General features: G+C 33.9%; 1 protein-coding gene across 1 annotated transcript in view; it reads left to right on the plus strand.

Moving 5' to 3' along the window:
* The window catches only part of CNBD1 (cyclic nucleotide binding domain containing 1), a 467,744-nt gene that overhangs the window by 41,504 nt on the left and 412,475 nt on the right, over nucleotides 1–13,765 (plus strand). Inside the window, exon 4 of the mRNA XM_042924364.1 lies at nucleotides 12,358–12,516. Coding sequence (XP_042780298.1) covers nucleotides 12,358–12,516 — 159 coding nt within the window. The remainder of the gene's footprint in view (nucleotides 1–12,357; nucleotides 12,517–13,765) is intronic.

Raw genomic sequence — 13,765 nt, forward strand, 5'->3', positions numbered from 1 at the left:
ATGGACTACAGATATAGGCAGTGAGGATGTTTTGTATAGATGTATAACATCTGTCAAGAAATTCTGCCGCTTTTCAAATAGGTTAACCAACAACAGCAACAATAACAAATTAATACATATAATAGTAACAGTAACAAATTGCTGCATCTTCGCTTAAACAAATTTAATATTCACCCTTTTAAACAAGAAATGACAGAGTTAAATTATTTTTTAATTGAAGTGTAGTTGATGCACAATGTTACAATAGTTTTAGATGTACAACATAGAGATTCAGTAACTGTACATTTTACTATGCTCACCACAAGTGTAGCTACCATCTGTCATCATACAATGCTATTACAGTACCATTGACCACATTCCCTATGCTATACCTTTCATCCCCATCCCTTATTCATTCCATAACTGGAAGCCTGTATGTCCCATTCTCCTTCACCCATTTTGCCCACCTCCCACCCACATCCCCTCTGGAAATCACCAGTTTGCTCTCTGTGTTTATGGGTCTCTTTTGCTTGTTTATTCATTTGTTTTGTTGTTTACATTCCATACATAAATGAAGTCATATGATATTTGTCTTTCTATGTCTGATTTATTTCACTCGACAAAATACCTTCTGGGGTGGTTCATGTTGTTGAAAATGGCAAGATCTCATTCTTTTTTATGGCTAATATTCATTCCATTGTATATATACCACATCTTCTTTATGCATTCGATAGATGGACACTTTGGGTTGCTTCTGTATCTTGGTTGTTATAAATAATGCTGCAATAAACTTAGGGGTGCATATATCTTTTGAATTAATGTTTTTGTTTCTTTGGATAAATACCCAGTAGTAGAATTACTGAATTGTATGGTATTTCTATTTTCAGTTTTTCAAGGAAACTCCATACTGTTTTTCACAGCAGCTGTACCAATTTATGTCCCCATCAACAGTGCATGAAGGTTCTTTTTTCTCTACATCCTCCTTAACAGTTATTTCTTGGAGAAGACAGACTTTTAATCAGTACGCCTTTATATCAGTTCATTTCTGGAGGAAAAGAAGGTTTAAGGAAATGATAGTAATTGAGAAAACTATTCCACAGAATTGTGGAAATCTATGTTGAAGATATATTTATTAAATAAGCAACTTTTTGGGGGGAGAGTAGGAAGTCAAGTATTATAAGGAAGCTTGTATTCTTATTTGACTTTTATAAATCATTTGACTTACTTTTTGGATAGTAAGCCTAGAGACAATTTGATTTTTTTTTCTTTTAGAGAATGAATAAAAATGACTAAACTGCAGCTTTTCTATTGGGACATTTTACTCCACATTTTTAACCATTTATTCATTTGTCTGTGGGCTTATTGTTAAACTGCAAAGTTGTGTATGGGCTTTGGCTATAATATACTTGTCTCATTAAATTTAACAGCAATCAATCACATGTTGCACTTAATATGCAGGGTATGGCGTTTTAGACTCTTTTGATATATTTTTACTCAGGACATTTTAATGAAGTCCAATAAGTATCTATTATCCTAAAAGATTTAATTCTAATTAGGCATAGGATCAAAAAAGGATGAAGAAAAGGGAGTAACTTGCTCTGTTTAGAAGGAGTTTCTAGGTTTATAACTTATAACAGATTATAACAGGTTTATAACCAGGTAATGGTAATGTTTAGCAAAACCATCTTAACTTAGCTTGTGTTATATAACTTAAAACTGAAGAAAACTGGTAAGAGTAAAAGGATGTTGGCAATGTGCTATACTGTGCTTCCTGTCCACCAGCCCTGGGGTCTCACTAAGAGTATCCTTCAATGTGCTAAAGGCATCCTGACTGGAAGGGTCTTCTGGGATATTTCTCATGGCTCCAGAAGTCAGTATGCTCAGTTGGCCAAATTACCTATTTCTCCAAAAGCTGTCAAAGCATGTTTTGTGCAAAGATTTGATGCTTCAGTTTGGACTTCAGATTCTAAAGAGACTAGGACATTTCAGCTGCTTGAATTGAAGCTCAAAATTTTACTTCTACATCTAAAAGCAGCAGTAACATGTACCTTTGATCTGGGTTAAAATGATGTGGAACTTCTCTGTAATATATATATATTTTTCCGAAACACATTTTAAAATAATTATTTGGTATAGTACACATTGTACCTTGATGGATTACAAATTCTCTCTAAAAGTGTAAGTGCAGAAAATGCTGGAAAATAAAGATGAATATTTGGAGATGAAGCAACTAAAAACCTAGAGCAAATGGATTCTGATAGACTGACTTTAAAAAAATCTCTGCAAAATTACTTTCTTAGCTTGTGTTCTTTCGAGATTTGGACTCAATTTCATTCTCTAGCATTGTGAAAATTACCCATGTGCTACAGCTACAGCTAAGTAGTGCTTATTTCATGCTAGCTTGAATCTGGCCTCAGGGTAATTAACCACAGGGTATTTGAAAACTATGTATTTAACGTTAGAACAAAGGAGACTATCCTTTTCGTGATTATAAAACCCTTATTTTGTCTGAAGTTCTGAGGTCTATTGAATGAGATGCTCCTTGTGTGTTTTTTTTAAGTCAGAACAGTAATAATTCTGTTTTACTATTTTTCCCTAAAAATAAATGCAAAAATTTACATCATCTAGGAAGAAACCTTATAATAATGCTTTATCATTTGTTTATTCATTTAAATAATATGTACTGAGTATTGATCGTGTTAAGTGCAAGTCTCGCAGGGTCTCATATTCAGAAGGTATGGCACTGACAGGCACTAAGAGGTAATAAATAAAGTGTAATAAGTGTCAGCGGTGACAAAGTGCGGGGGTGGGCAGTTTGCATTGAGAGTGCTTGTGTTAATGGCAGACGATGTACTAGAAGGTCAAGGCAAGAATCCCTGAGGAAGGGATGTTGAAGTTCAAGGATAAGTAAGAGTTAGCTAGGAGAAGAAGGAAAAGAGTCCTTGAGACAAAAACAAAACAAAACAAAACAAAACCAAAAAAATCCCCAAATTCATGTGATGGTCTTCACCATTATTATCCAAGTGCTGGTAAGGCTATTTTGGCTGATATAGTAATTTCCCAGTTTAGTAGTTGCCACTAGAAAGTTTTGGGAAAATTTTTTTTCAAAATATTTAGATAATTTCTTCCATATATGTCAACATGGGAGTGGTGATGGCTTGCAGTGCAGGAGAAGAAAGAAAAAGAGGGAAAGAAAGAGAAAGAAAGAAAGAAAGAAAGAAAGAAAGAAAGAAAGAAAAGAAAGAAAGAAAATAAAGAGGAGAAAAAGAAAGAAAGAAAGAAAGAAAAAGAAAGAAGAAAATAAAGAGGAGAGAAAGAAAGAAAAAGAAAGAAAAGAAAATAAAGAGGAAAGAAAGAAAGAAAGGCAGAAGGAAAGAAGGAAGGAAGGAAGGAAGGAAGGAACAAAAGGAAAAGAAAGAAAAGGACAGAAAGGAAAGAAAAAGGAAAGAAGGAAGGGAGGAAGAGAGGAAGAAAGGAAAAGGAAAAAAGGAACAAGGGAGAAAGGCAAGGGCAAAGTGCAGGACTGTCATGCTAGTTTATGAAAGCAATATTTGGACCTTTGAGAGAATTTTCAGAAGGAAAGGGAAGGGAAATTTATAGAAATCTAACTAGTTGCCTCAGCCATGGTCTGATGTCTTTTGTGGCCCAAATTAAATCATTTGCTATGATATAAAAATGAAACCCTGGATGGCCTCGGGCATTACTGTAGCAAAATGGTGGCAATTTGTAGAAATTGCCTAAGTGCATAGGATTTCCCTGTGTTAGAGTGAACTGTTATAAGAAAGTTTCAAGTCTTGAGTTGGAAAAAAAATTCCATTCCATGTTTACAACTACCACTGAGGAATGGTAGATTATTCTAAAAGGAAGGCCCTTTTGTCACACTTTCTTCCTTATGGTTTTGGTTGGAATTGTCCAGGAATAGGCGTTGAACTGTTCTGACTTGAGTAGAAGTATTCTAACTTGGAGTTGTGGAGCTATCCAGGGGTGAGGAAAGGCAGAGAAAACAAGAGGCAGACAAGAAGCAGGAGGAGCCAGGAAATAATTGGAGAAATGTGCACTGAGTGAGGAGAAACCATTTGTCCTAGGCATGGGGTTGAGGACATTTAAGAAAAGAAAACTCTTATTAATGTATTTCAAGTATGTTGGGCTATATGTGATACAGCATCTCTTTAGGATAACCCCAGTATCTGATGAACTCTATTGCACTTACAAATGCTCTAAATATTTGGTTTAGTTTAGTTTAGTTTGGTTGAGGAAATATAGGCAAAGTTGGTTTTATTTCTGGATAAACAAGACATGGAATAGAGTATTTAAGGAAGAAACACAGTGGCAGAGGTAACTTCAGAATGTCATCTGGGTAAATGTTGAAATCTTAAGGAGAGGTTTGTACTTCCATGGATTTGCGTGGAACCTTATCTAGATTTTAAGAGGCCAGTAGATCCCAGTGGGCATAATTTTAATTGCATGGAATTCCTGACCAACACCCTACCCTGATAATGGAAAAATATGATACCATCAGTTAAGAGATAGGTAGTGAACATGGTGCAATTATGAGTTCAGCTGGAAGAGTATTATAAATGCTGCTGCATTTTCTTATAGATTCCATTTCTGTAAGGGGAAAAAGCCGTCTTTGATTCAAAGGGAATCAGTTCTAGGTTTAAAAGCCTATAGTTGAAAGTTTGGAGCTTCTTCCATATTGTGTACTATTGGTGGCAAGAAATTTGCTTCCCTGTCTCCAAATTGGCCCTTCCATTCTCCAAAACGAGATGCTTCATTCATTACTTAAATTAGCCCAATGAGGCTAAGATCTCTTCAAGGACATAACTATGAAATCAGGAAGAGAAAGTCTAAAATTTACAAGCTACATTTTCATTGAATTTAATTATTTTATTTAATAAATTAAGTCCAGCTTGAGTGACAATAAATGATGTTTTATTATTGTTTCTCAATAGTCAGTAATCATCAATTCCAATACAGAAGTCAGGTAGAGAGCTTTGGTACTAAAGCAAGGTTGTCTATAGAATATGGAAATGGGGATGGAAAAGAAACTAGATAAAAGCCATTAAGATGAGTGTGTAAGAGCTAAACAAAGCTAATTTAAGAATGCTGAGGGGACACCTGGATGGCTCAGTGGGTTAAGCGTCCGACTTTAGCTCAGGTCATGATCTCACAGTTCGTGGGTTTGAGCCCCACGTTGGGCTCTGTGCTGACTGCTCAGAGCCTGGAGACTGCTTCGGATTCTGGGTCTCCCTCTCTTTCTGCCCCTTCCCCTGCTCATGCTCTGTCTCTCAAAAATAAGTAAACATTGAAAAATTTTTTTAAAAAGAATGCTGAGGAAAATTAAGGATCAGTAAATATGTTATTTTATAGCATATATTTTATAAATATATGGTAATATATTGTTATAGTCAAGGTTGTCTTTAGATATCCCAACTTTTTAAATTTGGGCATCTTTAATTTCAGTTAATATTCAGTAGGTAAATAATCCTTTTGAAATAATTTGACTTTCTTGCATTTTCATATAGCTTGTCATATATTAATGGAAAATGTATTGCTGCTTTATAGCATAGAATACAGATTAAGTACAATCAACTGTTCACATTTAACTGTGGATTTTCTATTGCTTTTTGGGGATGAAAAGAAGAGACTCTGTGTTTGGCATAGACATTTATCTAGTAGAAACCAGGGAAATATTGCTTACCTCTCTCTCTAACCTTAAAATATTCTTCTTATATAATAAGAGATGACAGGATTCCAATATTTGCTGTCAAGAGTATATAAAAGAATTTGCCTTTGAATCCTCAATTTTAACTTTGGATATGTTGGCAATGTGTGGGATAAAGTCAGCACTCTTGCTCAATATAAGACAAAGCTTGCAACTTACAAATGTACATCCTGGGGCTGGAATTCACTCATAATTATTTCCTGGTTTTTCCTGGTTTGGCACCAGTGATAATTAAGCTAAGCTTAACAAATGGAGTTAATGCAGTAAATAAACTTAAAGTGGTTGTATTTATTTGTATTTTTATGAGTCAGGCTGACTTCAGAGTCTAAAAAAAAGGATTGAAGAATCCTATAGCAAACATCTTAAGAAAGATCCTATATATATTTTATATATTATATATATATATATATACTTACATATATATATATAATATATATATAGTCCTATATATATATTATATATATATATATTATATATATATATATATACTTATGTGTATATATATTTATATAATATATATATAGGATACATATATTATATATATATTACTCTGACTCTAACCACTACCTAGTAAAATTTATATGGATTTACAAAAAAGTGGGGGAGGGGGATACAGAAAGATTTGGGGGACTAATTTTAAAAAGTTTGTAAGAGCTAGAATACAAGAATACATAGATGGCAGTGTGTTGTGATGGCCTCTGGACTAGTCAGATCTGGGTTTGAATTTCAGTTCTGCAATTTAGTAGTTGTATTACTTTAAGATTATCTAAAATTTTGAATCTTAGTCTCTTTATCTATAATTGAGACAGTGATACATACTCTTTAGTCATGTTGGAGGATTGAATGAGATAATGAGATAATTTAATGCACTAAATTTTATTTTATTTTGCTTGTTAGTGGTGCTAATCCCTATCGCCTGAATTTACTGGGGCTTTTTAAAAAAATCTTTAATGTGGCCAATTTAAAAACAATGACATCTATAAAAACTATTATTTTGCACTATGGATAATTCTTTTACTAATGCATGATTGTGTAATATACATTGGTCCTTTGGAAAATGGTTCACTAGTTATATAGATCTTGCAAATGTTAACATGTTTTCTTATGCAATGTATAAAGATCACAGTTTTTTTTAATTTATAATTTTTTTTTACCTTAGAGAGAGAGAGAAAGCACAAGCTGGGGGAGAGGGGCAGAGGGAGAGAGAGAGAGAGATGGAGAGAGACAGAGAGAGAGAGAGAGAGAGAGAGAGAGAGAGTATCCCAAGCAGGCTCCATACTCAGTGTGGGAGAGAGAGAGAGAGAGAGAGAGTATCCCAAGCAGGCTCCATACTCAGTGTGGAGCCCGGCACAGGGCTCAGTCTTGTGACCCTAGGATCATGACCTGAGCCGAAATCAATAAGATGCTCAACTGACTTAGCCACCCAAGTGCCCCAAGATCACAATTTTTATATCATCACTGATCATCAGAAAAGCCTTACATGTTAGGAAGCTCTCAAGTTTACAGAAGTGGATACAGGTTTTACAAAAATCAAATTTTTACTTGAAAGCTTAACTTTTATCATAAACAGCAGACACTGTTTATTTGAAGTGACAACTGCACGTCACTGATTTTTGAGAAAATAGATTCCAAATATCCAAGTTATATCCAAATATCCAAGTCATTTATTATAGTTTGTCTTTTGGCTATTCTTTCAAGTTAATATGGAGTACAGTGAAATAAGTTAATAGTAGTGCTTACAACTCAGATAATAATTCACTTTTACTTGAGATAAAAATCTCTTTGAGGTACTACAAAAATGCTTTATCTATACTTTTCCTTTTGTCACACAGAATATCACAAAGCAGTGTACTCAAGGTCAGAGGGTTGGGAATAAAATTAAATTTTTTTTGGTTTTTTAAAAATTATAAGTATGTGGCAGTGAAGAATTCGGTGACTTCTGGAATAGTTTCGTCCCATTATTTTGAGTCATTCTTGGTTGCAAGTAGTTTCACCCATCATTATTTTCATGATTAGATTTCAACACAGCAAGAAAGAGGCAAATACTATCTTAATGGTATTGTGATTTTTGATTTTTTTTCTCTTTGTAGTTTGCTGAGGAATTAAATAACTTAGTGATTTCCTATAGTCAGTATAACTCCATAAATACATGAAAAGTGATCAATATTTTTCAATTAATTTCACAAAGTCAAAAATTTAATAATATGGTAGCAGTAAAAATGTAGAGCAACTGAAACTTATGCCTTGGCTATTGTTATAGCCAGTTTAGAAAACAATGTGGCATTACTAATATAATGTTGTGCATATACTAATTTTAATTCTTGGAGAAGTTCTGGATGTACAAGATAGTCATAGTAGCCAAGTCTGTATATAGCAAACAAACAGATAAAAAACAAAACAAACCTGGAAACAAAAATCTCAATTGCCCACAGACTAAGAAAATCCCCTTTGTGGTATATAAATATAATGAAATCTTATATAGCAGTAAAATGAATGAACTATAGTCATTAAATCTCATAAACACAATGAACAACAACTAAAAAACAAGTTATGGAATTCATAAGAATCACTTCATTTCTATCAAGTGCAAAACTAAATATGCAAAACGAAAATTAGGTTTTTAAAGGGATGCATATATTTTTGATTAATCTGTATAATGAAAACCAAGGGAATAATAGGAACAAACTTCAGTGTAGTGGTTATCTCTGGAGTGAGTGCTATGTATCTGTCCATGGAAGAGTAATTGTACAGTGCCATGGGTACCTTAAAGATCTGGGTAGGTACATTAACATTCATTTTACTGTTACTTTTAAACTTATAATATATTATGTATTTTTTAATTTAATAATCAATAGGAACAATGCCAAAAACCTTAAAAAGTCAATAGCAGAGAAATAACTAGAATTGCCTAATTACTTGCTAGTTATGGTAACCATCAATTCTGTGGATAATTTCATGTATCCCTATCATTTGCTTTGAGTAAAAATTAATTCAGAAATAATTAGATGTAGTGATATCAAAAAAGTATGAAAAGATTAACAGAGAATATTAATCTGTTGTATAGTGGCTATGTCTATTTGACAGGGTCAAAATATTTTTTTTTAAGTTTATTTATTTATTTTGAGAGAGACAGAGATAGTGCAAGTGGGGGAGGGGCAGAGAGAGAGGGAGAGAGAGAGAAAATCCCAAGCAGGCTCCGTGCTGGCAGCACAGAGCCCAATGTGGGGCTCAAACTCAAGAAACCGTGAGATCATTACCTGAGCCGAATTCAAGAGTCAGACACAACCGACTGATACACTCTTTGCCCCAAGGTCAAAATATTTTTGAGCAGAATTTGGCATCTTTAGAAATTTTTTCTGCAAGAAAATTTCTTGTACTTTCTTCCTGGAATATTCTTTTTTTTTTTTTTAACTTTTTTAATCTTGTGTGGCAGTTTAAATCTCTCTCTGAGACATTGTCTTTTCCTGGCAAGCAAAATATGTCACCTATTTTTACAGTCTTATAAGTATCCTATACTTGTTATTCATAACATGTATAAATTCTTCATATCACTTTTAACAACTTTCAATAACACATTTAGGGACTAATTAACCTATTAGTGCCTTCCCCCATTAGATAGTAAGGAACATATTGGCTAAGCAGACTGTCGTGAGACCTTATTGCCCAGAAGATATCTGGCTCACCCTATCCAGTGATGGCCAGTGTTATATGGTTGCATTGGAAGTTGCATGGGTGAAGTCCTGGTCATGTTAGGGCCTTACATGGCATGATAGGACCTCATCCTAAGCAGGTGGGTAACCATCTTTATAACCCAAGTGTGTCTCATGAGGAAATGGGGGAAACTTTTGAAGCCATGCTTACTGATGGCTGATGGCATCACGTGTTCCTTGCTATATTTTAGGTATATTGCAATAAAATTGAGTAAATGGCGTTAAGAAAAAAAAAAGTAAGGAATCAGAAATACAACTGATGTTTGTCTTTTGTCATATTAAGAAAGTTCACTTCAAGGCACCTGAGTGGCTCAGTCTGAGCATCTGACTCTTGATTTTGGCTCTTGATTTTGGCTCAGGTCATGAACCCAGAGTTGTGGGATCAAGCCCTGTGTTGGGTTACATGCTGAATGTGGAGCCTGCTTAAGAGTCTTCTCTCTCTCCCTCTGCTCCTTTTCCCTACTTGTGTGCTTTCTCTCTTTCTCTAAAGAAAAGAAAAAAATATTTCTATTTCTAGTTTTGTAGGAGTTTATATTACACATGAATGTTTTACCACATGAAATGTTTAGATAATCATGATTTATTTTATCCCATTAATATGTTGAACAACATTCATGAAATAGTATTCCTGGCATAGTCTTAACTAGGCTATGCTTTATATCTAAAAAATTATTACTGAATTCAGTTTATTAATATTTTGCTTAGGATTTTTGCATCTATGTTCAGTGATACTGGCTTGTAATTTTCTTGTAATATCCTTGCCAGATGTTGATATTAAGGCTAGGTTGGCTTCATAATACTAGCTGGAAAGTATAGCTGTCTTTTGTATTTTCTGCAAGTATTTGGGTTTATTTATCTATTAGGAGTTTGTTAGAATTCATCATTAAGGCCATTTTGGCCAGGAGTTTCTTTGTGGAAGGAATCTTACTTCTTAGTTATATTCTTTAAAATATTTAGAACAATTCAAAGTTTCTTTATGTTATCAGTATGGTAATTTGTACTTTTACAGTGATTTATCTCATCTAAGGTTTCAAATTTGTTGGCATTGGATTATCCATACTATTATATATTTGTATATTATATATATATATTTAATATATTGCATTATTGCTAATTTTACTATGTAATGATGAGGATAATTTTCTACCATTTCCCGAAGAGTATAGGGCACAATTTAATCAACTAATCAATTAATGTGTCTGACCACCTATTTGTTTCTATTGCTTTTGGTGGTTTAGTATCTCCTGGTTAATTTCAAGAGGCTTAAATGTCATTGGGGACTATTTTGAATCCTTTGGCTAGTTTGAGATTTACAACATGAAGTAGAAAATTCAGGAGTTGCCCACCTTGGGCAAATATGATGAACTTGGGCCAGAAGAATACTAGGTCCATGGGGACTCACTTTGCATATTCCTGCCACAAAGCTGCTATATCTACCTTCACTTTTCCCTCCAGTCCACAGACCTCTCCTTTTTAGAATATAAGAACTTCATTTCATTTGCATTTTAGTATACAGGCTGGGTGGAGAAAAGCAAATTGCTTTATACCTGAATTCTCATCATTGCTGAGCTTTACTGTGCTTACTATTTATAGGAGTAAGTAGGGATAGAGTTTGAAGTGGTGTTCTAGGTCTGGAAGGAATGTTTGAGGTTCTGTAAAAATGATAGAAAGGGAAATGGATTTTGGCTTTTAATTTTATATTTGTAAGTTATGCTAGGCTATCTTCTTTGTGTATACATCAAGTAAGCTTTACTACTAAGCTTTAACAAGCAGCTATGAGTGGTAAGACAAATTATATAAACTCTTTAATCTGCAATTTCCTTATCTTATCAATGGGGGATAATATTGTTTATTTCACATGGTTAATGTTAATGAGATATGTGCATATAATGTTTAGCAGAACAACCAGCACAAAAACTCAAATGTATGTTCAATGTTAATGTGATTATTTACTATTATTATTATTATTATCCCACATAATGTTTATCTTATATTTAAGTATGATTTTAATATTCTCATGTATATAATTACAGGTCATTTGGGCTTTTATCATCTCCACATTTTTTTTTCTTAAGGATAATACCATTCATTAGCATTCATTAGTTTTTGCTCTTAGGTTTTTAGTGACTTCTAAATAGAAATGTGTGGAACTAGAAAAATGAATGGGAATGGTTATTCAGCCATACATCTCCTGGGAACTTGGGTGTATAACATACTGTAGCACAAGAATAAAGAAAAATGGCTGCTTTCAGATGATCACAATTTACCAGTTGGAAACAAAAGTTTTTAAAAAAGCAATTTTATAATTGGTGTGAAGAAAACACCAAAAAACAAGTGAATGGCTCTAAAGAGAAGGATATTGACCATTGACTTCAAATATTTACTAAGTTATGTACATCTAATTACAAAAGATGGTTCAATCACTTAATACAGTTATAATACGTATAATTAGGCTCTGAATGTGGAAAGTATTTTATGTATGTCCACTTTTAAGTGGACGTATGTAACACCACTACTGATGACTGGGCGAAAAAACAGAACTAAGGCAATGAAAAGGCATACATTATTAAAATGCCATATTATCTCACAACAATGCAATTTTGCTCTTAACAGTAAAGTAAAAGTTCATGGTACTCTTTTTTTTTAGAGGAAGGGATGTCATAGCATCTGTCTGGCTTTTTTTAAGTTTACTTATTTATTGAGAGAGAGAGCGCGCGCACAGGAGAGAGAGAAAGTGTGGGGAGGGGCAGAAAGAGAATCCCAAGTAGGCTCTATACTGTTATCATGGAGCCCAATGCAGGGCTTGAACTCACAAACTGTGAAATCATGACCTGAACTGAAATCAAGAGTTGGACCCTTAACTGACTGAGCCACGCAGTTGCCACATGTCAGTCATTTTTATACAATATGCAACACCATAATCTGTTGTGTTCCTTTGTTCAGAGAACCTACTGAAGGCACCGAAGAACTTCAACCCCAACAACCTGATGATTCTCACAATATAGCTATCCATGTTAAAAAAGCACGTGGTGGCCCTACTTTATATGAACCAAAAAAATTAGAAGAGAAGTTAGTGGAATTCCTGGATATTTTAAAGAAATTGTAAGTATTTTTAGTACTTCTTATTGAATGATACTTTTGAATAGGTCCACTTTTTTTTTTAAGTTAGTTGTTTGCAGCTAAGTGTGTTTCAGTTGCAATCTACCACTAATGGTTGATTCAGGAGAGGTAGAAATACTGAAGACTGTTCTAGATGAATGCAGTCCTCATCATTCAGTCTTCATGGCATATCATGAATATATTGGTAATATATCCAGTTGTGGCACATCATTTTAATTTTAAGCTGCAAGCAAAATAGGTGTTAATTACTGATTGTATTAAATCAAAATTATGTTTAAGATTTCATCAGTTTATGTTTTGTCAGCTCTTCACAGAATTTAAACTGTCTTCTCCATGGCACAGCCATTATATAAACTTATCTCATATTCTTTTTAACTTCTTAGAACACTTTGCACCATGATTGGGGCACAAGTGCCTGAAGGAGAGGGAGAAGGAGAGAGGAGGGATTAAATCTGGGTGGAGGCTGGTTACCAGATATGGTATTGGATTTGTGAATGAAATTAAAGTTGAAATGAGACCGTGGGAAAATGTGATAATGGAATACTGATTGACAACACAAACAAAATGAAGAGGAGAGTGTCAAGACTAGAATTGTGCCTGAAAGAAAAAAACAGTAGCATAGAATGAGAAAATAAAAATCTGGCATTTATATTTGGAGGAATACACTAAGAATTCAATGCTATAAGCACTTTTCTTGAAAATTGTCATTGCAAATTTGAGAAAATATGGTCGGTCAGAGTTTCCAGGAAATTTGAGAATAGTCAAATTTCTGATGCTTTTACTTACAGCATCAACAATGAAATAAACACAGCAATTACTAGTCTCTTTATAAGAAAGTAGGTGTGAGGGAATTGTGGAGAAGGAAATCATAACCACCTGCCATACATGGGTATAATTAAACTGGTAAGCTGTAAAAATAGAAAATTTAATGAGAATGTGTTCAGTGAGTATGTTAAAAATATGCTTTGGTAGAAAATCACTAAAGCACTCAAAGTTACTGGAGTTATAGCCACTTTCATTCCATTAAACCATAATGCTGGCAAAAATTGTATTGGATTAAATTTTTTTAAGTGTCTAGAAGCCTGTGAGTCACTCACCTATGATTTCAAATTGTACTGGGCTGGAGGATTTTCAATGTGGTAATCTCTGTCTTTCTGAAAATAACAAGGTAGCACTTTCAAGAAAACAAAGTTCTTATAAGCTGCAAGAGGAGCCTGAGCAGCTATGGTTC

This window comes from Panthera leo, chromosome F2 (assembly GCF_018350215.1).
Source record: "Panthera leo isolate Ple1 chromosome F2, P.leo_Ple1_pat1.1, whole genome shotgun sequence".
Taxonomy (NCBI): domain Eukaryota; kingdom Metazoa; phylum Chordata; class Mammalia; order Carnivora; family Felidae; genus Panthera; species Panthera leo.